Source organism: Aythya ferina, assembly GCF_964211825.1.
Source record: "Aythya ferina genome assembly, chromosome: 13".
Classification (NCBI taxonomy): domain Eukaryota; kingdom Metazoa; phylum Chordata; class Aves; order Anseriformes; family Anatidae; genus Aythya; species Aythya ferina.
Window position 1 is genome coordinate 14,763,737 of NC_140311.1, and position 21,498 is coordinate 14,785,234.

The 21,498-nt window shown below is 64.3% G+C and overlaps 3 protein-coding genes across 5 annotated transcripts; 1 reads left to right on the forward strand and 2 right to left on the reverse strand.

Annotated features, from left to right (window-relative positions):
- The first annotated feature begins 239 nt into the window (after positions 1–239).
- On the forward strand, positions 240–9,932 carry ZDHHC9 (zDHHC palmitoyltransferase 9). Its single transcript, XM_084534858.1, has 10 exons — positions 240–280; positions 504–787; positions 5,391–5,551; positions 6,115–6,273; positions 7,165–7,302; positions 7,457–7,518; positions 7,796–7,888; positions 8,043–8,146; positions 8,670–8,835; positions 9,252–9,932. The coding sequence occupies exons 2-10, from the start codon at positions 609–611 to the stop codon at positions 9,354–9,356; spliced, it is 1,167 nt and encodes a 388-aa protein (XP_084390984.1). The 5' UTR covers positions 240–280; positions 504–608; the 3' UTR covers positions 9,357–9,932.
- Positions 9,933–11,462: 1,530 nt separating this feature from the next.
- On the reverse strand, positions 11,463–15,733 carry SASH3 (SAM and SH3 domain containing 3). Of its 3 annotated transcripts, none has more exons than XM_084534856.1 (8): positions 15,279–15,733; positions 13,896–13,991; positions 13,596–13,745; positions 13,377–13,521; positions 13,148–13,299; positions 12,847–13,053; positions 12,593–12,743; positions 11,463–12,492 (listed from the first exon to the last, which is right to left on the reverse strand). In XM_084534856.1, the coding sequence occupies exons 1-8, from the start codon at positions 15,672–15,674 to the stop codon at positions 12,308–12,310; spliced, it is 1,482 nt and encodes a 493-aa protein (XP_084390982.1). In that variant the 5' UTR covers positions 15,675–15,733; the 3' UTR covers positions 11,463–12,307. The 3 variants fall into 3 exon arrangements, with proteins under 3 accessions (XP_084390982.1, XP_084390981.1, XP_084390980.1); XM_084534855.1 differs by having other exon boundaries at positions 11,463–12,495; positions 13,377–13,518; positions 15,279–15,726; XM_084534854.1 differs by having other exon boundaries at positions 11,463–12,495; positions 15,279–15,722.
- Positions 15,734–15,801: 68 nt separating this feature from the next.
- Positions 15,802–20,667, reverse strand: XPNPEP2 (X-prolyl aminopeptidase 2). Its single transcript, XM_084534853.1, has 21 exons — positions 20,508–20,667; positions 20,061–20,134; positions 19,851–19,961; positions 19,706–19,769; positions 19,456–19,560; positions 19,293–19,379; positions 19,023–19,169; positions 18,823–18,924; positions 18,636–18,717; positions 18,248–18,443; positions 18,050–18,139; positions 17,863–17,972; positions 17,693–17,770; positions 17,545–17,616; positions 17,389–17,449; positions 17,192–17,261; positions 17,001–17,105; positions 16,867–16,926; positions 16,623–16,699; positions 16,286–16,384; positions 15,802–16,121 (listed from the first exon to the last, which is right to left on the reverse strand). The coding sequence occupies exons 1-21, from the start codon at positions 20,551–20,553 to the stop codon at positions 15,912–15,914; spliced, it is 2,046 nt and encodes a 681-aa protein (XP_084390979.1). The 5' UTR covers positions 20,554–20,667; the 3' UTR covers positions 15,802–15,911.
- Positions 20,668–21,498: the final 831 nt, after the last annotated feature.

A 21,498-nucleotide genomic window follows, 5' to 3' on the forward strand; every position in this document is an offset into this window, starting at 1 on the left:
GCCAGCCTTCCGCCCGGCGCGTGACGTCACGGCTGCCTTGGCAACGGGGCCGTGCCGCGGCCGGCCCGGGGCGGGGAGGAGGAGAAGGGGAGAGGGCGGGGACTCAACGCTAAGCGACAGCGCTCTCCGCCAATGGGCGCGCGAGAAGAGGAGCGGGCGGGCCAATGGCGGCCGAGCTTTCACCTCCCTCACGGCGGCGGCGGCGGCGGCGCGGGGCGTGGCGGCCCCTCCCGCGGCGCTGGGGCAGGAGCGGCGCGGCCCGGCCCGCACCGGCACGGGGGTGAGCGCCCCACACACCCCCTTTTTACTCCTTTTCACCCCTTTTCACCTTTTTTACCCCTTTACCTGCCGCCCCTTACCCCCCCGGTTCCCCGGTACCCGCCGGTTGCCATGGCGACCCCGGGAGGTGGGGGGGGGGGGGGCTGCGGTTACCACAGCGCCCCCCCCTTCTCCCTCCCCACTGAGCCCCTTTTGCTCTTTTTTTCCCCCAAATTCTCCCGCAGCGCCCAGCCCAGCCCGGCCCAGGCGGGCCCCGAGGATGCCGGGGGCAGCGGCAGAGCAGCAGCAGCAGCAGCAGCGGCGGCGGTGGCGGCAGTGACGGCCCCGCCATGTCGGTGCTGGTGGCGAGGAAGAAGAAGAAGCCGAAGGTGGTGCGGCGATGGGAGCGGCTGCCCGGCAGGAACACCTTCTGCTGCGACGGCCGCATCATGATGGCCCGCCAGAAGGGCATCTTCTACCTGACGCTCTTCCTCATCCTCGGCACCTGCGCCCTCTTCTTCGCCTTCGAGTGAGTCTCCCCGCCCTCCCGGCAGGGTTTGGGGCCTTCACGGGGCTCCGTGCACCCCTCCCCAGATGCCGAGGCCTTGGGCATGGAATGGGCAGGGAGCCGTGGGCTGAGCGCTGCCCCGCAGCAGCCCCCTTTTTGCTCAAGGCCAAGCGCCTGGGGAGGTGCCGCCTGCCCCTTTAGGTCAGATCCAGGCTCAGCTTGGCCCAGAACCAACAGCAGGGGGTTCCCCGTAACTCTACCGGCTCCTTGAGTCGCTCGGATAGAGAAGCGACCTGCCAAAAAGCACAGAATTGCAAAGGTTTGGCTAATAGGGGTGGTGTTGTGGGGAGAGGGCAGGCCGGCCCCTTTTTGCCTGCTCTGCTGAGGGCTCAGCCTGAACGACAACAAAACTCCTCTCCTCTGTCTCCGTCAGCGTGTTTGTTTGCGTCTCGGGGAGGCGAAGTCCTCGGTGGTGTTGGGTAACACAAAAGCTCCTTAAGCCAGGAAGGCAAAAGGAAGAACCTTGCTGGCTGGTTAAGCCCTTAAGTTTTTCCTCCAGGTCTATAAAGTGCTCAGCACGTGTGCTGGCCTCCGAGGCACCTGCCCCAAAGCGGGGAAGTTGTCTCTGCTCCCTCTGGTCCAGCATCGCCCTCCTTGCTAGCGGACGCTGCTGGCAGCCTCGCAAAGGGCTTTCTGGAATGCCCCGCGGAGGCCTGCCGCGTCCCAGCAGAAGCAGTGGGGTGCAACACGTCAGGTACGAGGCTGCTTTTTCTGCTTAGTCCTCGTGTAGCTTCGCAGGCGGGTGTCACGCAGCCGTAACGCGAGGTTTTGGGGTTCCCGAGCTCAAAGAGCCCAAATTACCCCTGACTCAGCCCGAATTCACGGGTAAGGACCGACACCGCTGGTTGTTTGTTTTGTTTCACGGCTGAAAAATGGCACTTGGGCTTTATTGCCAGGGATGATTTCTCTCACTCCCTGCGCTGCCTGTCCTGGTGGGACGAGCGGAGCCGTGTCTCCCTCTGCCCCGTTTTGCCCTCGCTGCTGACCTCCACAAACCCTGCTGGGGTTTGTGGGGCAGCCCAAACCAAGCCCCTGTTCCCAGACCCGGCGGCGTGATGGAGCCGTGTGTCAGGGAATGGGATCAGCTACAGCTCTGGGATGTTGACTGCAGGGCGGTTGTGACCTGGGAGGTGAGGGAAAGGTTGGAGAGAGAAATCTAAAGTGCTGACTTGATGGTCTCCGAGCGCCGTGTCTCGATGCTTCCTGTGTGAGCGGGGGAGCTTTGTTGTGAAATTGCTTGCGGGTTTTTCAATTTCTGGGGAGGAATGAAACGCTGCAGAGAAGGCAGGCGGCCGGGCTGCTGCTGGAGGCCTGGCGACCCTTTGTGCCTTCTGCCTGAGGGTCGTGGCTTTGATCTTTGTGCTGGGTGTGTTACCCACCCATTTCAGCTCTGCGGCCGCGCCGAAATCCAGTTTTCCCCCCGTGGAGTTTGTTCCACGGAGGAACAACGCGGGGCGTTAGGATTGGGCTCTGGAGAGCAGCAGACGGGGCGGGTGGAGGAGCCCTTTCGGCCCTCGCCCGCTGACTGCAGGGTTTTCAGTGCCCGTTTCTTTCCGCTGAATCACTCGCGCAGTCACACCTTGCCTCAGCACGGCTCGGGGATGCCTGAAGCCAGCGCCGCTTTGCTCCTCGCCCTCCGCTTTGCTCCTCGCCCTCCGGGCTGCGCCGCCCGGGCTCTGATTGCAAACGCCCTCTCCGCGGAGCCGGTGCTGGCTGGCATCACGCGTCACGAGATACAAGCCACGAAATGACAGCCTCTCTGTTCCTGCTGGCCGTTTTGCTTCTCCCCGCCTCGTTGCTGCGGTCTTGGAGGCTCGTCCGTGCCCCGAGGAGGCCCCGAGGACGGACCCAGCTGCTGGCGCCGTACCCAGCCGGCTCCTCCCTCCCTCCCCGATAAAGCAGAGGCGCTGCGCCGGCTTCTCGAGCGGTGCCAGGCAGCCTCCGAGCGCTCTGCTCTGCCCAAGGGCACCTCTCGCCGCCGCCCCGGCTGAAAGCGGCTACTTCAAGGCTGAGGCTGGTCCCCGAGGCCTGGGTTTCATTGGGCCTGCTCTCTGACCGGCGCTGCGTCACGTGGAATCGCGTTTCACAGCCCCTTTGCGTTGTTTCGGGCGTTTTATCGGGTGTGGAGGCTGCTGCGTGAGGGCGCTCAGCTGCCTCGCCGTGCCTGTGGCGCCTGGACACGATGAGAAACCCTGGCGAAATTGCTCTGGGATGGAAGCTGAGGGGATGGGGTGTCCCTGCTCTGACTGCCGGGGCTTTCTCTTTCCAGTTTGCCAGCGTGGCTGTACCGGCTCTCCTCAAACAGCAGGCACTCGCTTCTCCAAAGCGGCTGCAAGAGAACTCAAATTTCTTTTGTCTGCAGCCTTTCGCACAAGCGAGACGTTTGTAAATGTTACAGGCGAGATAGCGCCTGCAATGCCAGGCTCCTGGCTGCACGAGGGGGCTGCTGTTTGCTTTTCCAACAACCGAGCACGTGGAGCTTTTCTTTTTTTTTTCTTCTCTACGTCCTTAGCTATGCAGAGACCGCATTTTGTTTGTTTTTCTGATAAATCCAAAATCCTAGGCCGGGCCCGTTGGTTGCTGATGATATTTCTCTGCTTTGACAGCGTCCGGGGTGGGCGTGCGTGGGTTTGGGGAAGTTAAAGGGGTGATTTTGGGAGTGGGGTTTAAACAAACTTCACAGCAGAGCTCATGCTGAGCCCTGCAGGGACCCAGAGGTGGGATGCCCGGCCTGGTGGTCCCGCCTGAACCCTGTGCTGCTTGGCAGCTTCAGCAGAGCAGTCCGTGCTCCTCGGGCTCGCCGCACCTCCGTCTGTTGCTTCTTGCTGCTCCCCCCTTCCCCGTGGTAATGATCTCTTTGTCTGAGGCTCCCCCCTCCCCCCGGCGTGCATTGTAATGGTGCTGTTGTCTGATATTAGACGGCAAAATGCTCAAGAGCGCAGCTATCGCCCTGGGAGGGGAGGAGGAGCCACATCCTTCCAGCCCAACAGCGCGGCTCTGTCGGTGCTCAGCTTTCCCAAACAATGGCCCTTTAAAATATCAGTTCCTCAGCGGTGTGAGTGACTCGCTGTGCTTAATCCCTCTGCAGCCCAGGCACAGGACGAAGACTCCGCAGCGCTCCGGCCACCTGAGATCTCTTCTTTTTCCTCCTGAGCCCGGCCTGCCCCGTGCCTGTTCCGCGATGGAAGAGCCGGGGAGAGGCTGGAGGATGCTGCTTCACCTTCCCAACAGCAGAGAGGACACTGATGCGCTCGTCTTCTGTCTCCTAAAATTGCAGGCTTCTTCCCCTGCCTAACAGCAGCCCGGAGGCTCCTCTGGCTGTGCCCCAGGGCACATGTGCCTCCCCGAAGGGCTGGCTTCTCTGGGAAGATGCCCGGGGAGCAGGTCACGTCCCCACGCTGCTGCTTCTCTGCAGCCCATGCAGGGCTGATCCCATTTGTTCTCAGGTGCTGCCGCGTAAAGCTTTCGGCTCCGTGCGTGGCAGAGCACACCCAGAGCAGATCACGTGCACGAGGGCAATAAATCTCTTCGCTGGTGGCACGCTGGAGAAACTTAGGAAGGTGTCAGCGTGATTCTGGGGCTGGGAGCCCTGGCGTGGTTTCAGCTCGGCTTTAACGCAGTGCACAGATCCTTTTCCAAAGCCTGTACCGTGTTCCCGTTGTTCCAGCGGCCATAAAAGCCAGCGTGTCAGCTGAGCAAGGCTCAAGCTGCAGCCCTCGGAGGCAGAGCCGCTGCGGGAATCAACCAGATTCCTCCCCAAAACGGGATCCAAGGTTGCTGTTTAATCGCTGGCTGACTCGCAGCTCTCCAGCTAGACTTTGTCCTTGCGGGGGGGAAGGCAAAGTTATCTCAGGCTGCGTTAACGCGCTAAGCCCAGCCCTCTGCCTGCTGGGGCTGGCTCTGCACGTGGACGGCTCCAAGGGTTGCGTGGTTCTGAGTAGCTGCGGGGCTGGCAGTGTCTAAAATTAACCACGGTGGTTTGGGGGCCGGGCCCTGTGTGTCCCAGTGGCCAAAGCGTCCCGTGGTGTATGGGCTGGGGCGTGCACGTGTGCGGTCTCTGCTTGGTGGCACGCAGAGGATCGTTGCTGGAGTCAAGCAGCAGCAGATGCAAGTCCTCTGAGCCATCCTGCAGGGGGTGGTGAGTATTGGGGTGGCAGAATTTGGGAGCAGTTGGAGCGAGAAACTTCAGAGAAGCTGTGGGTGGGAAGGCTACCCGGAATTCATCAGCTGATGTATGGATGGCATGGAAATCCCCCTGTTTAGGACGATGAGTCCACTGGGGAGGATGATCCTGTGTCGTTCACCACCGCAGCCTTGTGCTTTCCTTGAGAACAGCAGTGGCTGGGAGCAAGGGTCTGCGCTGGGTCCGTCTCTGCGGGCTCAGAGGCATCGGGAGGAAGCAGGAGAAACGAGATGTGCGAGGAGAGGTGAAATGCCCCACGAGTCGGGGCTTCAGGCAGGGCTTCCCTTAAACCAGAGGAAAGCTCCGTAAGACCATCACCCCATCATAAGCAGGGCTTTCTAAAGAAACCAAGGGAAAAAAATGCTTTCTGTTTCCCTGCAGGTGTCGGTACCTGGCAGTCCAGCTCTCTCCAGCCATCCCCGTGTTCGCAGCGGTTCTCTTCCTCTTTGCCATGGCCACGCTCCTGCGGACGAGCTTCAGTGACCCCGGGGTGATCCCGAGAGCCCTGCCCGATGAAGCGGCCTTCATTGAGATGGAGATCGGTGAGTGCTGCAGCTGGACGGGTGGTGGCTGGAAAAGCCTTGCTGGTTTTGGTACGGTCTAGGTTCTCTGCAGAGCTTTTTTTGTCCCTGTTGGGGGGGCACGACCTCCAAAAGTGGGAATTGCCCCAGAGTGAGCATCTTACCGCCTCCCGGCTAATTCTGCTTGGCTGAGTCTCAGCTGGTGCCAGGTTCCTTCCCGGGAACCTTTTTGTGCAGTTTCCTCTCCTGTAGCTGTGAGCATCCAAACTCAGTTTGCTCTTGATAAGGGGTGCAGGAAGCTTGACACAGGCCCTTCGGTCCAGCAAGCAGAGAGGATGTTTGGTGGATACAGTTCTACTTCTTGTTTTGGTGTTTTTTTTCCTCCCCTTACGCTCCTGAAAACTCTGGCACCTCGCTTCCAAGTTCCAAGTTGGCTCTGGAGCGTGTGAGCAGAGGTGTAGCCACTGGCTGTCGACCCAGCAGGCTCCGATCCACCTGGTAGAAGGAGCAAGGAGGAGAGCTGTCGCTCTTGTCCTGTTGTGCTGTAGCAGCAGATCTGATCTCTGCTTGCTTCCCTCTCTCAGAGGCCACCAACGGGACCGTGCCGCAGGGTCAGCGCCCGCCCCCGCGGATTAAGAACTTCCAGATCAACAACCAGATAGTGAAGCTGAAGTATTGCTACACGTGTAAGATCTTCCGTCCGCCCCGTGCCTCGCACTGCAGCATCTGTGACAACTGTGTGGGTGAGTAGGAAGGGCTGGGGCTGTTCCTGCAGCCGCCTGCTAGGTGAGAGCCTTCGGAGGAGAGCAGGCGAAGAGCTGCAGCAGCTCTCGCTCCGTGTCCTGCCTCGTACCGCGCATGCCTCCAGCAGCCGTGGAGGAAGTCCAGGATGGTGTTGCCTGAACAGATGGGGATGGCCTGCCTCGTCTTAAGCCCAAGGAGCTTGAGATTTGCTCAGAACCTGAAGCCAGATGGTTCGGCTTTGCCAGCATCTCGTTGGCAGTAGCTGGTCTAATATAAATCTAAATTATCCGGGGAAATGTGAAAGCAGCTCCTCACACCATCTTGGAGACTATGCTGTTAGCTGAGTGCCCGTTTTTTGTCCCCCCCCCCAACCACAGCAGCTCTTTTAGCCCTTGTATGTGCCATAATTAGCTCATATTCAGCGTCCCTTCTCGAGGAAGGAATCCCATTCTGGATCCCTCTCCTTCAGTACAGCTTCCCAGCCCTTTGAGCACTTAGGCAGTCTCTTGAACCTTCTTGTAATGATCCCAGTAGGAGTAAAGCAGCATGCGGGTGAGACGAGCACTGCTGAACTCCCAGACCTTCAGCCAACCCGTGCGCTGCTTTCAGAAAAGCTCAGGTCTGTGGGAGAGGAGACATGCATGGGGTGAAGCTCTTAAACTCTACCTTAATGCACCGACTGACTCCAAGGAGGAGTTTTGCACTCTCTTACCTGGCTTCCACCGCCCCTGCTGATGCAGGGACCTGAGTTAGCAGAGGGGCAAACTCAGTGGCCCAGGGGGGGTCCTTGTCAGCCTTGTACTTTTCTGAGTTTGGGGCCCTGGAATGAGCACCTAGAAGCAGGCAGAGCTGTGCTAGAGCAGTGCTGATCTCCATCTTCACTTCCACAGAGCGCTTCGACCATCACTGTCCCTGGGTGGGCAACTGCGTGGGGAAGAGGAACTACCGCTATTTCTACCTCTTCATCCTCTCGCTCTCACTCCTCACCATCTACATATTCACCTTCAACATAGTCTACGTAGCACTAAGTGAGTCTGCCTGCGGGGAGGTGGCTGGCTGGGCTGGCCGAGGGGGAGGGAGAACGTGGATGGTGTTCCCGATCCAGAACTGATGGAATGGGAAAGGGAAATGAACCCAATGCAAGCTCCCGGAGACCAAATGCCTCTTTCTTTGTGTTGCCAGAATCTCTGAAGATTGGGTTTCTGAACACGTTGAAGGAAACCCCAGGGACATATCCTTCCCCAGTGCCAGAAGGGTTGGCTTCTAAGTTGATGAGGGAGTGCAAGCTGCATGATGGGGGGATTGAAGTCTTGATACTTTGCTGGGTTTTCCAGGGCATCACCTCCCTGCCTCCTTGATTAGAAGGCAGAGAGCGATTTTTGTGGTTTTGGGGAGGGGGGTGAAACAAAAAACTGCCTAGGTGAAGAAGCAGCAGGGCTAACGCACCAGAGTGTCGTGACTCAGCTCGGGTGTGACTGTTTGCCCGGTCCCTGCTCCTTAACTGCTCTCACTGTACTGGAGGTGCTCATCTGTTTCTTCACCCTGTGGTCGGTGGTGGGGTTAACTGGGTTCCACACCTTCCTGGTGGCACTGAATCAGACAACCAACGAAGACGTAAGTGAAGTCCCTTTGTTCCCCTGAGCCACCCCTCTTCCTCTTCGCTTCCTCTGCCACAGCTGCCTCCACCTTGCCGACGTGCCCTGCTCGTGCTGAGGCTGGGGGCGGATGCTGGGGGAGCAGACCTGAGCTTGTGCCCTGTCCGTTGCAGATCAAGGGTTCCTGGACTGGGAAAAACCGTGTGCAGAATCCCTACAGCCATGGCAACATAGTGAAGAACTGCTGCGAGGTGCTCTGCGGGCCTCTGCCCCCCAGGTAGGCTCTCGAGGAGCAGCTCTGCCGTTCTTGTCCCCCTCCCTGGGGTCCCGTGGAGCTTTCCTTGCGTGGCTGCAAGACCTTTCTGCCAGGGCTGCGTGTGCGGAGAGCTTCTGGAGGTCTCCTGGGACAGAGCCAGCCCCTCTGGGGAGGAAGGTTTTTTGTTGCCTTCCAGTGATTCACGCGTGTGGTGTGGTCCCTTAACGCTGTGTGTTTTTGGGAAGCAGAGGAGTGACTTCCCTTCCCCGGGACAGCGCATGCAGAGGAAGCTCAGGGCGCTTGTTTCAGTGGGCTCCCACCCTCTGAAGCGGGCTGTTCTCTGGAGGGCTTGATTTCCCAGGAGGAACGGAGGCACTCCTAAGATTAACTGGGAGTTAACTAGGACTGGGCGGAGCACAGCCTGGTTTTGGGGCGTGGGGAACGCCTTCCCTTGACTCCTGTCTTCCACCAGCGTTTTTCCTGCTAGAGAAGAAGCTGGTGCGGAAGAGGCGCGGGGTCTGACGGTGGGATTTTGTTCTTTCAGCGTCTTGGACAGACGGGGCATCTTGCAGCAGGAGGAGAGCACAGCTCAGGAGGAGACCTGCACGCGGGGGTCCAGCGCTCCAGAGCCCGCTGCTGCTCAGGGCCCTGGTGGGCAGGAGGAGGAGAGCAGCGCTCAGCAGGACGGCAGCCTTCCTCACCCCAGTGCCGTGAGTGATCCCCTCTGCATGGGGTTACCGGCGGGCTGCCGCTTTGAAACGAGCTCTGCTTTGAGGGCTGGGTTGAACACGAGACCCTCGCTGCTCCTTTCCTTCCCAAATTGTTCTGTGAGCAAGGTGTGAAGGGGCTGGGCCCGCTCCTGCTGGAGCACGAGCTGCGTGTTTCTCTAGCGCAAACAGACCAGAGCACTGCTGGAGCAGCCCGGTGCTCTGGATTTTTCACGAAGCTGATGTGCTGCCTGCTTGGTGAGGGGAAACAGCCCTGGTTTCCCGTTTTCCCAAGCGCAGCTGAGAGCTCTGCTCCTGGGGCTGGAGGCAGGGGCTGCAGGGGAGCCGGGCCACATCTCTGTGCGCAGACAGTTCCTCCGTGCGTTCGTGCTAAGTCACTGCTGTCTTCTCTCCTCCAGGTCCCCGTGCCGTCCCTGAGCAACGCTGAGATGCCGGAGGAAAAGCAGCTAACGACCGGGGAGCTCCCGGCCCCATCCCAGGACGCTGGGCAAGCAGAGCACTAGCCTCTGCTTGAAAGGGAGAACTTTCTTGTTTTGTCTAATCAAAGCTGGAAGTGATTGAGGAGAGGAGGAGATGGGCTGGATGGCAGGCAAATGATTCCTCACGGCCGTTTTGCTTTAGTCATTATTCATCTGGAGGCGCAGGTGGCGTGGGCTGGCGCTGGCCATGCACGGGGGCAAAGGAGAACGAGCACGAGCAGCCCAGCGCGCCCACCGAGGGACGCTCCCCGCCACCGGGGCTGGTCTCCCTGCGGGCCGAGGCAGGACCTCTTGCTCTGCAGGTTGTCCTCAACGCTAAATGCTGGCTTGGTGGCCCGAGCTGTCCCTCCGCCTGGCCCTGACTGACCCGCTGACTTGTGGTCAAGCAGCTCAGAAGCGATGTTAGGGTCGGCCTGCTCCCTGCTGCTGAGGAATCCCGATGGGAAGGAGCAAGTGATTAATGGCAGTAACGTCCTCTCTCCCCTCCTCCCTCCTTCCTCTAATCTGTGGCATTGTTTTATTGGTTAACGTGGCAGGGGTTGTCAGGAGACGTCGTTTTGGTGCCAAAAGGGCCGAAAAAACTGGGAAGGTGTTCTGCTGGCCGTGTTTCTTACAGTAGCTTCCTTCCCTTGCTCCCTCTTCTCACGCCGCTCCGCAGGCGTGAGCGCAGCCGCGGCGCGGGCACGGGGCTGGGAGCAGGAGCGGGGCAGCCCCGTCCTCCTGCTGCTCGGCTCTGCCCCGGGGGTGCCCGCAGCGTGTGCCAAGCTGCAGGGCAGGACCTGCCCGCGGCGCTGCCTCCCAGGCTTGCTCCGGGGCTGGACGTGCTCCTCCTGGGTGCCTGCGCCCAGCGCGGGCTCCCCCCCACGCCCTTCCCCGCTGGGCTGCGGCACGCCGCTCTGCGCAACCTCGGCCCCGGTTCTGTGTCGTGTTGTCGTGTCCCCTGCCCCCTCCCCGCCCCTTGCCCTGCATTTCTCAGCCATCCTTGGCTGGCTTTCAGAGCCTTCAGTTTTCATCCCCCTGGGCTTTGCCGGCCGTTTTGGCTGCGCGGCGTCCTCCCCAGCAGAGGAGGGAGGAGAGGTTGGTGGCCACCCCTGGTCCCGGGGGGTCTTTTTCCACTGCAGCACCCCTTCCCCGGGGGCTCCTGCGGAGGCTGGAGGTGGAGGCAAGGCCGCGAGGTGCCCTGGCAGCTCTCCGTCCCCATCCCCATCCCCATCCCCTGCCGGGTGTGCTCGGTGCTGCTGCCTCCCGCGGACATGCGGCAAATGGATGGTGGGTGGAGATGTGGCAGGGGCGGCCCAGCTCGCTTCTCCTCCCGGCAGCGCCTTCCTCCCGCCGTGCTCTCAGCACCGTGGCGTGGAGCAGAGCCGAGGGAGCCCGCTCCCTGCAGCCGCTCCTCTTGCTGCTCCTTGCCAGCTCCTGAGCGAGCTCGGGGTCCCCCCACGCGGGGCTGGAGCCGCCGACACCCTACGGGCAGACCGGCTGCGGTGCCCTCGCTGGTCCCGTGCACGGCCCGCGGCAGCCAGAGCTGCCCCCTCCTCTCCCGCCTGCCCCCAACGCGCTACTGACCAAATCTCAAACTCGTTGCGAAAAAAAAAAAGTGTATTTTTTTGGTTTTACTAATCTATTTTCTAACGCGGTGTGTCGAGTGCTGCCTGCTGGGGCCGTCACAGATGCTGCCTGCACCTGTGGTTCCTGTCTGCTCTGTTCAGGTTCTTGTGAAGGAAGTGGGGGTAGGGTGAGGGTTGGTTTTTCTTTTTCTTTCTTTCTTCTTTTTTTTTTTTCTTTTCTTTTTTTTTTTTTTTTTTGAAACAATGAAGGAAACTTAATTGGTTTGGAAAATGGCTGAGCTGTAGCCTCTGCCTCTCTCTCTGTTTATGCCTCCCGAAGCGGGCTGCCTCCTTCCCCGTCCCCTGGGGCTTTCCAGCCTCTGCATCTCCCCCATCCACGGTGTGCTCCAGCCTGCCCCTGTCCTATCCGTGTCCTGCCGTCCCCGACAGCGGGGGCCATGGCTTACAGAAGGAAGCCACCATCCTGGGAAGCCGAACTACCCCCAGCTCCACCGAAAGGCCGCTGCTCCCCTCCCTGCCTCTCTTCCCCGAGCCCTTGGGGCAGGTAGGAAGCAGACCGAAGGCCAGAGCACGCTTTTATTGAGCTCAAGCGCAAAGGAACAAACTCGGGGCCCAGCGGCCTGGCGCGGCGCGGGAGCTGGAGCTGGGTGAGTGCAGCCCTGAGAGCTGGGGCCGGGCGAGCGCTGCGCTGCCACCGAGCCCGGGGATTTGTCACCCGTGGGCTCCTCTGCCACCGCCTTCCCTGCCTGGCTGCAAGGGGCTGTCCCGGGGGGGTACCTGGGGACGGCCCTGTCCACCTGCGGGCAGCGCGGTGCTCGGCTCTGCTCCTCCACCATCCTCTCTGGAGCAGGCTGCTGAGTGTCCGTGCTCCCCCCGGCCATCCTCCTGGGGCTGGGCTGCTCGCAGGGCTTGGCTGAAGCTCTCCCGGCGGCCTCCCGCTGCCTGCTTTGGCTGGGCAAGGAGGTGGACGGGGGAAGGCGGCACCTCCCTGCTGCTGGCGGCGTTTCCTTGCCACCTCTGCTTGCTTGCACCCATCCGCGCAGCAGTGGGTGTGCTCTGTCCGTGCCATCCCTGTCCTCGCAGGCTCCCCTGCGCTCGTGTTTGCTCAGCCCAGCCAACGAGGGCTCCTGGAGGAGCTCCTGGAGCTGTGGACAACACGGGGCAAGCCCAGGAGGGGCGGCCCAGCCCTGGCTCGCAGCCCTGCGGCGTCACCTGGGCTCACCCAGGGCGTGGGGCAGTGCTGTGGGGCAGTGCAGAACGTCCCGGGGAGCAAACCTTGGGGGCTGAGCCCGCCTGCAGAGCAGCTCCTGCTTTGGGGTCCCATCCCCGCAGCTCGCCCGCACCCCGGCAAGCTTCCCCTCCTGTCCGCTGCTGGGCCAGAGCCGGCAAAGCGCTTTTGGGGGGAGATCAGGAGGACTCTGCTGGGGACAGAGCCCCCGGCTGCCCCTCGGGGCCTGCCAGCTCAGCCTCCTCCCGGCTGCCGTCCAGCGTCTCGGATCCTTCGAAGCAGCCCGAGTCCCGCGGGATGTCCCCCTTGGGCTCCGAGGGCGAGGGCTGGGCTTCGGAGCTGTCGCCTTCCTCTGACTCGCTGGCTGCTGGGGGCGAGAGGACGAAGCATCAGCTCCCCCCCCACCCCGGCAGCCAGCATTGGGGACAGCGTGGGATGTCCCCTGCCACCCGCCCAGCCCTTACTGTCGTAATCCAGGAGGAGCTCGGCGGCCGTCAGCAGCTTGGCGCGGTGCTGGGGGTCCGTGATGTTCAGCTCGTTGAGGTGGGTCTCCCGCAGCTCCTTGAAGTCCTCCAGGGTCTGGTAGCCGTTCAGGAGCAGGGTGGAGGTGTGCTCCTGGGGTGGAGAGAGGAGGGGATGAGGCACCCTCATCCTCCTGCGTCCTCGTCACGTCCCCTCCCCGCCTCTCCCGGGTGCCCCGTGGGTCCCCAGCCCTCACCTGCAGGTTGATGCGCTCCAGCAGCTCGTGGAGCGTCTTGGGCTTGGGCCTCTTGCTCTTGCCCTGACCCCGGCTCTTGCGGGCAGGGGCCATCTCCTCGGGGATGATGTCCACGTAGATGAACTTGAAGGAGCCCACCTTGTTGTTGAGCAGCCCCGTCCAGGTGCCCACGGGCGGCTTCTCGATGATGCCGATGATGTCCCCTTTCTGGCCCGAAAACGAGGAGGGGGTGTGAGGGAAGGAGCCACCGCCACCCCCCGCTCCTTCGGGGCCGTCCCCAGCCCTCCCAGCCCGTGCTCACCCGCAGCTTCAGCGAGTCCTTGTCGTAGGGGCTGGGCGTGAAGTCGGTGTGGACGCGGGCCCTGCCGCAGAAGGGGCCAGTGTAAGCCGGGCCCCCCTCCTCCAGCCTCAGGCTGTCCCGGTTGTTGGGGCCGGGGCTGGACGCCTCGCTGCCTGCGGAGGGGAGAGGGAAACGGGGTCAGGACAGGGTGAGGGTGAGGGGCTGGGGGCTGCCCGGGGGCTGTGCTCACCGCTGGACAGCTGCCGGCTGACGGCCGGGTGCCCGTCCTCCTCCAGCTCCATGTAGGACAGGGGCACCTTCTCGTGGCTCGGCTCCTCCGTGCTGCTGGTTGGGGACAGCGGGGACGGGGACCCCTCCTCCTCCGCCTCTGCCTGCTGGGGGGAGCGGGCTTGGTGGTGCCGGGGAGCAGGGGCTTTGGCCCCGCACCCCCCCGGGGCATCCCGCTCACCTTCCCCTCGGCCAGCGCCTTCACGGCCATCCTGCCCATCTTGCGGTTCATGGTGCGGGAGATCACCGCCCGCCACTTCTTGCCCAGCTTCATCCCGCTGCTCCGCGCCGCCTCCTCGGGGGCTGCGCTGCTGGGCTCGTCCTCGGGGATCTGGCAGAGGGGGGGGAGAAGGAGAGGGGAGGGCGCGCTGGGGCTGCGGGGCTCCCCGGGGAGCAGGACACCGAAGCCGGGCACGGTTGAGCCCCCGGGGCTGGGGGAAGGGGGCTCAGGAAGGGGCTGTGGGCGAGGAGGGGCACTCACGTTCTCATCCAGGTTGAACTCCTTCTCGCTCGCCACCGGGGAGCTGACTTTGGCCTTGGCAAAGTCCTTGAAGCTGCTGGAGCGCTGGAGGGAGAGCTGGGGGCAGATGGAGAGGGGTGAGGGCTCCCCCCGCCTTGCTCCCCAAGCTCCCGCATGCCCCAGCGCTGCCTGAAGCCCTTCCCAACCCCTTGCCCACAGCCGTGCGCCTTCCTCCCCTAGTTCTCCTTTTTGCCAGCTCAGCCCAGCATCATTTTCTCTTTATTTCTACCCCTCAGCCCGCCAGACCCGGGCGAGGTGAAACCCTCTGCGCCTCCTTCGGGTCTCCTCGAGCCTAAACCTCCTCGCTCTGCGGTTGCCACCCCGGCCTCGCTGCGTGGCCGCCCGCCCGGGGAGCGTTGCGCGATCGGCTGGCGGCAGCGGTGGGGAGGAGGAGCCGGTGTTGCAAGAGCAGCGCCCGGCAAAACCGCCAGCTCTGGGGGGGCACCGGCTGCCCCGGGGGGGCCGTGCCCACGGCAGCTCAGCAGAAATGGAGCGAGAGGGAAGTGAGAGCAGCGGGTGCGGCCGGGGCCGGGCAGGGGATGCCCAGCGGGGGCTCGCTGAGCTCTCCGGGACACCCCTGCTGCAGGGGGATGCTTCATCCAAATTTCCCCCCAGCAGCCGGGTGCTTCCCAGAGCGGGACCTTGCCCCTCTTGGGCACACGGTGGTTGGCAAGGGACCCTCTGCCCGGGCCTGGCGGGGTCGTGCCGGTGCCGTGCCGGTGCAGTGCTGCTGGAGGAAGCAGCAGACACACGTGACGGGGCTGCAGCCTTGCGCTGCCTCGACCGCAGACACCTTGCTGGGAGCTGCGCGCCCGGCAGCCCGCGCGGCACCGCCGTCATCCTCTGCCCGGGCAGGAAATGGCAGCGGTCGCCCACACCGCGGGGAGCAGCGGGGTGGGGGAGGTTCTGCCCCCGGGGCACGGCCCCACAGCTCCCTTTGGTCCCCCTGCCTGCACCCACACGAGCTGGGGGGGGGTCTGAGCATCTCCGACCCGCTGCTGCTGCCTGCAGCGCCGCGGGGATGTGATGCTGCCCTCCTGCTGCTGCTGCTCATGGGCTGGGAGCAGATGGGGGCACTGGGTTGCAGCCGTGCGTCCCGGGGCCACAGCAGGGCGTGGGGCAAGGCAGCTCCGAGCAAGGACCGTGCGAGCAAGGCGACGGTGGCTTCGGTGGCAGGGCCTGGCTGCTGGCACTGCCATCCCCCAGCCCCAAGGGGCTCTGCCCCACGGCCACCCCAGCCGCCCAGACCGCATCTCCCCATCCTCCCTGCCCCACATCCTGCAGGTGGAGAGGGTGGGCATTTTTTGGGGGGGGGGTGCGGGGTCTGCTCCGGTGGGCGCTCACCTTCCTGTGGCACGGCTCCTTGTCGCTGGCGTTGGAGGGCTTGCGGCGCAGCATGGTGCTGGGACCCCCCCCGGGGGGCAGAGCGCGGCGCTGGACCGAGCGCCTGGCGGGGCACGTACCGAGGCGCCGGCACCGAGGCCGGGAAGCACACAGGAAGCCAGCAGTCACATGAGAGGTGCTCGCAGCGGCGCAGCTCGGGGCTCGCTCGCTGGGCCAGGAGGAAGGAAGACCTCCTCGAAGCATCTGCCCTGCCCAGGGCCCCCGGGAGGGTGCCAGCCTCGCACCCCGGCACCCACCTCCGGTGCTGCTGATGGGCTCGGTGTCCCCACTAGGCAGAAGAGGAGGGTCCCCTGCCCGTCCACCGATCCACCATGCCCCCTCCCCGTTCCCCTTCATCCTCCTTGGCCATCCCCTTCATGGGACGTCGGGCTGGGATGTCCCCTGCACCCTCAGGTTGTCCCCGCGCTGCGGAGGGGCAGCCGGCCCCAGGTGGGACGGGCACACGGGCGCCTCACCCCCCCCGTCGGTGTTGACACTGTTTAATCGCAAGGATGAAAATAATAAAAAAAAAAGTCAAAACGAGGAAGTGAGTGGTGGTGAGGAGAAGCTGCCTCGGCAGGGGAGGAGTCGGGGTCAGGCCTGCAGCCCCGCCAGCAGCACGGAGAGGAGCGAGCCGATGGCCAGCGTGCCCAGCGTGGCGGCGGCGGCGGCGGCGGTGCTGGCCAGCGGGAAGGGCTCGGTGTTCCTCTGCAGCCAGCGGTACTCCTCCTCCAGCTGCTGCCGCTGCAGCTCCGGCCCCACGCGTGCCCGGATGGTCTCATAGTAGGCGTTCAGGTACTTTATCTGCAGCCGGGGACCAGAGGCAGCTGCAGAGGGCTGTCCCGGCGGTCCCAGCCCATCCCGGTCCCCTGGCCCCTCTGCACCTCTCTGTCCGTGTGTCCATCCCTGCCTCGGCCCCGTTTGCCCACCCGGGCTCTGTTTGTTCACCCTCTCCCAGTGCCCCGTACCTGCTCCTGCGACAGGAGGCTGACGTTGATGAGGTTGCGGTCGTAGGGCACCAGCGACACCACCTCGAAGGTCAGGAAGGGCTCCTCCCCGGTCGGGTGCTGCCGGGGGGAGGCCGTCAGGTGGGTGCCCCCCGCTCCTTGCCTGGCGCAGCCCCCCCGGCACTACAAGTCCAGTGATGGGAGCAGAGGAAGGGTCCCCGCCACCCCAGCGCTGTTCCCAAGCCCCCTGCCCTCCCCTGTGCCCCCCCAGCCTGATGCAGAGCTCTGGGAATGGAGGCTGGGGAGAGGAGGCAGCTCCAGGCCCCTCGGGCAGCGGGGTGAGCAGGGCCGGCGTTACCTTGGTCTGCGCCTCCACCACCAGGGCGATGTCCTCGATGCGGATCCCGAACTCTCCATCCCGGTAGTAGCCGGGCTCTGAGGACAGGAGCGGTGCCAAGAAAGTGCCAAACCCCAGCAGCCTTCCCCCCCCGCGCCCATGGAGAGCCCTGGACTGGCTCCCCAGCAGGGCAAAAATTTGGGGCCCTTGGCACGGCCCCGCACCATCTCCTAGAGCTGGCCGGCCCCGCGCCGGGGGCACCTACCGATGGAGGTGAACATGCCCGCGGCCAGCGGCACGTTGTTGGACTGAAACCCCACGGGCCCTGCGGGAAGGGGGAGACACCCTCAGGGGGTGAGCCCTGGTCCCGCTGTCCCCGAGCTGCCCCCCAGCACCTACACTCGTGCACCGAGAGGAAGTTGCCGATGCCGTGGCCGGTCCCGTGGCCGTAGTTGAGCCCCACGTCCCAGAGCGCCCGGCGGGCGAAAGCCTCCACGTTTCTGCCTGGAGGGTGAGGAGGTGAAATAGGGGCTGGAGAGCGGGGAGGGCACCCCCTGCCCTGCTCCCCCCGTGCCGGACGCAGCACCCACCGGCCGTGTTGGGGGGGAAGACGAGGCGGGAGAGGTCGATGTTGCCCATCAGCACGCGGGTGTAGGCTTCCTAAGGGCGGCACGGGGTGTGGGGGCTGAGCATGGTGCAGAGGGGATGTCCCCGTCCCCCCTCAACGCATCCAGCCTCCGGCCACAGCCCCAGCTCCGTGGCTGGGACGGCCCCGTGGTACCAGCACCTTCTGCAGCGGGGTCGGCGTGCCCCAGTGCACGGTCCGTGTGATGTCCGTGGTGCCGTCCCTGCAGAAGGGGGGACATGAGCCCCAAATCCTGCAGGGCTGGGCGCAGCCACGCTAGGGGCAGGGTGGGACGGGGGTAGGGGGTGGGATACGCACAGGTACTGCCCGCCGGTGTCCGTCAGGTACATCTCATCCACCGACAGCTTCCGTCGGGTGGTGTTGGATGGGCTGGGGAGGAAAAGGGGGGGGTTGCTGGTACCCGGGACCCCCGCCAGCTCCGCATCCCCAGCCCCCGACCCCAAACCTGTAGTGGGCGAGCGCCGCGTTGAGCCCGCTGGCGGAGATGGACTCGAAGCTGGGCCCGCGGCTGTGCTGCTGCGCCCTGGAAGGCAGCAAGGGGAGAGAGAGAGAGATGCGAGGGGGGGGTCCCTGGCACCCTGCACTCCCCCCCCTCCCCGGGTGGGCGGCACTGACCATCGGAGGGCATCGATGTGGCGGGCACCCAAAAACTCGTCCACCTGCCCCTGCGGCACCGTCTGCTCCAACCACAGCAGGTACTGGATGACGGCCACCGCGTCCCGGACCTGGGCACGGCCCGTTGGCATCAGCACCCCCCCCAAAACCTTGTGCCGGTGGGTGAGGAGGAGGGGACGGCCCTTACGTGAGCGGCTCGCAGCAGCTCCTGCTCCTTGCTGTTCTTCACGGCCTTGGCCAGCATCACCGGGGAGTAGCTGTCCTCCAGCAGCTTCTCCTGCGAAGGAGCCGCTTTTGGGGCACGGCCACCCCGCTCCCAAACCCCAGCAGCCGGCCTCGGAGCCGAAGGGGGGTGTCACGGCCACGTGGGGCGCATCGTCCTCACCTGGGGGATGACCCCGTAGAGGCCGTAGGTGGTGTACTCGGTGCCGAGCCAGACGGTGACGTTGCCCTGGGCGTAGCGCTGGAGGTGGGCGCGTGCCTGGCTGTAGTTGTGCAGCTCCACGCAGAGCGGCCCCGGGCAGCCGGCCCGCAGGGACTGCCGTGCCTCCGCCGTCAGCCGCCCCTCGTCCACGAACAGGCTGCGGGCAGGACGTGGGCTGGCCCACGGAGCCCCCCCAGCCCTCCCCGGCCCGGCCACAGGGGCACGGCGGCGGAGGGGAAGGGGCTGGGGGGCTCGTGGAGGGAGATAGGGGTGGTTTTATAGGGTCGGGGGGAAGAAGGGAAGGGAAGGGTCAGGGCAGGACCCGTCCCCGCGGGGAGGTGCTGCCCACCTTATGTTGGTGCTGGTGAGGAGCGTGTAGGAGTAGAAGACGGGGTTGTAGGGGATGTCGTCTCCACGGAGGTTGAAGAGCCCTGCCGGGGGGGGAGGACGTCAGATCCTGCGCCCACCGCTGGCCCTGGTTTGCTGCTCCAGGTCCCAGCCCCGGCAGCGATCCCAGCCCCGTTGTGGCCACTCACAGGCGGTCTCCTCCAGCCCCGAGAGCAGCAGGGCCGTGGGGCTCCGGGTGTGCTCCTCCATCTGCTGCCGGATCCCAGACACCTTCTCCTGCCAGCTGCTCCCTGGGAGATGGGGGTGAGCCAGCAGCTCAGCTTGTACCCCCCCACCCCCAAAAAATAATAAAAAAAAAGGCTGGGGTGTTTGGGTGGGGGCTGTGTACCTGTGAACTCTGCCGGGAGGCTGTAGATCTCGCTGGAGGCCGGAGGGGGTCTCTGGTCGCCCCACACTTGGTCCACGAGGTTGGTCTCTATGGGCACCAAAGCCCTGCCGGAGCCCTGCAGAGCCTGGCTGTAGCTGTTCCAGGTGTCTGAAGGGGAAAAGCAGCCCATGGAGGGGGAGGACACGAAGCAGAGACCACCCTCTCCACACCCAGGGGCCGCTCGTGCACCCCATCATGTAGGGTCCCCCCCCCCGTGCCGGCCAACCCTACCGATGGAGAAGAGGAAGGGGTCCAGGCTGACGTTGCCCCCTGCGGGAACCCACTCCAGGATCCACTGCCCGACGGACTTGATCCATGCTGCAAGAGAGAGACGGCTGGTGGAGGACTGCAAGTGGGGACCCCCCCCAGCCCCCCCAGCCCCCCCTGCCCTGACTTGTCCTCTGCAGCTCCCAGTTGCAGTCCAGTTGCCGCTCTGCCTGCGTCCAGTAGCGGCTGTCGGTCCACAGGGCCGCCCTGTCCAGTGTCACCACCACGGTGCCTGGGGTGGCAGCGAGGGCTCAGGCATCGCCTCTCCCCCCCCCTGCCAGGCTCCCCCAGGTCCTGCAGGTGCCCCTGGGGACCCCCCCGGGGTGGGGAGCCCAGCGGCCCAGGGGTGGTCCCCGGGGTGGCGAGGATGCTCTCACCCGCGGAGCCGGTGAAGCCGGTCAGCCAGCCCAGACGGGAATCCCTCTCGGCGATGTACTCGCTCTGGAGAGGAGGATGGGGCCGTGAGAAGTGGCCGGGGGGGGCGTCCCGCTCCCTGGGGCATGGGGGGGGCTGTCCCCTTACCATGTGGGCGTCCGTGGAGGGCACGATGTAGGCGTGGACGCTGTAGGCGCGCATGGCATCCCGCAGCGCGGCGAGCCGTGCCGTGGTGTTGGTGGCCGTGGGGGGCAGGTACTGGTGGTGGTGGCATTTTGGAGGTGGAAGGTTTTTTTTTTTTGGAGTGGGAGCCCTGCATGGGGCTCCCTGGGGGGTGTGGGTGCTGTGGGGACTCACCGGTGGGTCCGCAGAGCAGTCCCGAATGTCGGTCCGGGGGGAGGCAGCTTGCTGCGAGCGTCCTGGGGGGCAGGCTGGGGTGCAGGGGGAGCCCAGAGCCTCAGGAGGGGCTCCAGCTCCTGCTCAGCCCCAGGCAGAGGCACACGGCCCCTGGCACGCCTTGGGGAACGGACCCCAGGCCACGATGGGTGAGGTGGGATGGTCACAGGAGCCTGCCCCGTGCTGAGCATCCCTGGGGCTGGGACCCGTCTGGGAGCCGGGGATGTGCCCTGGGGGCTGGAGCAGCAGAAGAGCCCCCCCAAGGGAAAGCCCACCCGTGCTTCACCCCCGCCAGGCAAGCAAAACAGGGGCAAAAAAACGAGGCGCAACGTGCTGGGGCTGGGTGGGGGGCCCAGGATCTGGTCCCCGGCCCCACCCAGCCCCGCCACGGGGACATCTCCCACGTACCCTGGAGAAGGAGCAGCCAGGCTGCGATCCACCGGGAGGGCTGCATGGTGCTGGGCAGGCCCCGAGCTGCTGGCAGAGGAAGGGACGTTTTGTTTCGGCAGCACCGGGGGGGTGACAGGTCCCTCCTCCTGCGCCTTTGCCCCAGGGGCGGAGGGATGCTGGATGACAGCCCCCGAGCAAATATGGGGGGGTCGTTGCCCTATTCACTGAGTGCTTCTCCCTTCCAGATAACCAGATAACAGTAAACAGCCGAATCCGCACAAAGTCCAAAGATCCTCCTGGAAGCAGAGGTGGAGCTGTGCCAGCTCAGCCTGGCACGAACCAGCTGCCCGGGCTGCTAACCCAGCACCCAGAGCTCTGTGGGGTGCTGCTGCATCCCCCTTGCCCCCCGGGGAACCCCTTGTCCAGAAATACCCCCCAGGGACGAGGCTGTCCCGTGGAGCGGGGTTGTGGGCATGGCACCGTCCTCTGCGAAATGTCACCCCCGAGGTGGGGATGTGGTGAGGGCATCCGGGGTGCTGTGCAATGGCAAAGGGGCTGGGGGGGCTGAGCTGAGCTCCTGAAACTCTCTCCAGTGTGTGTGTAAGAGTTTTAGGGCAGCAGAAACATGTGCAGGGCCCTGAGGGGAAGCACAGCACGCCTTCAGCACGAGCGAGAGCGCTCTGGCTAACGGAGTGACGGGAAGAATAAATTCAGCTCCCGTTGGTGTGCCAGGCTTGAAAGGCTGGCAAAGGAGACAAAAGGAATATTTTAGCATCCTGACGAGACAGGAGGCACGTTTGGCAGTGGTGTACGGAGGGAGGGAGCAGGCTGAGCTGTGAGGTGCCAGCAGGACACCAAACCATGCGCACGGCCTGGGGACCAGCGCCCGCACCCGAGGGCGGTGCCGGCTGGGCCGTGCCCTTCGTCCCTCTGAGCCCGTGTGCTCGGGACCTGCCGTGGTCTCCACCTTGCAAAAAAAGCTGATGCGAGGCATAATGAGCCTGGAGCC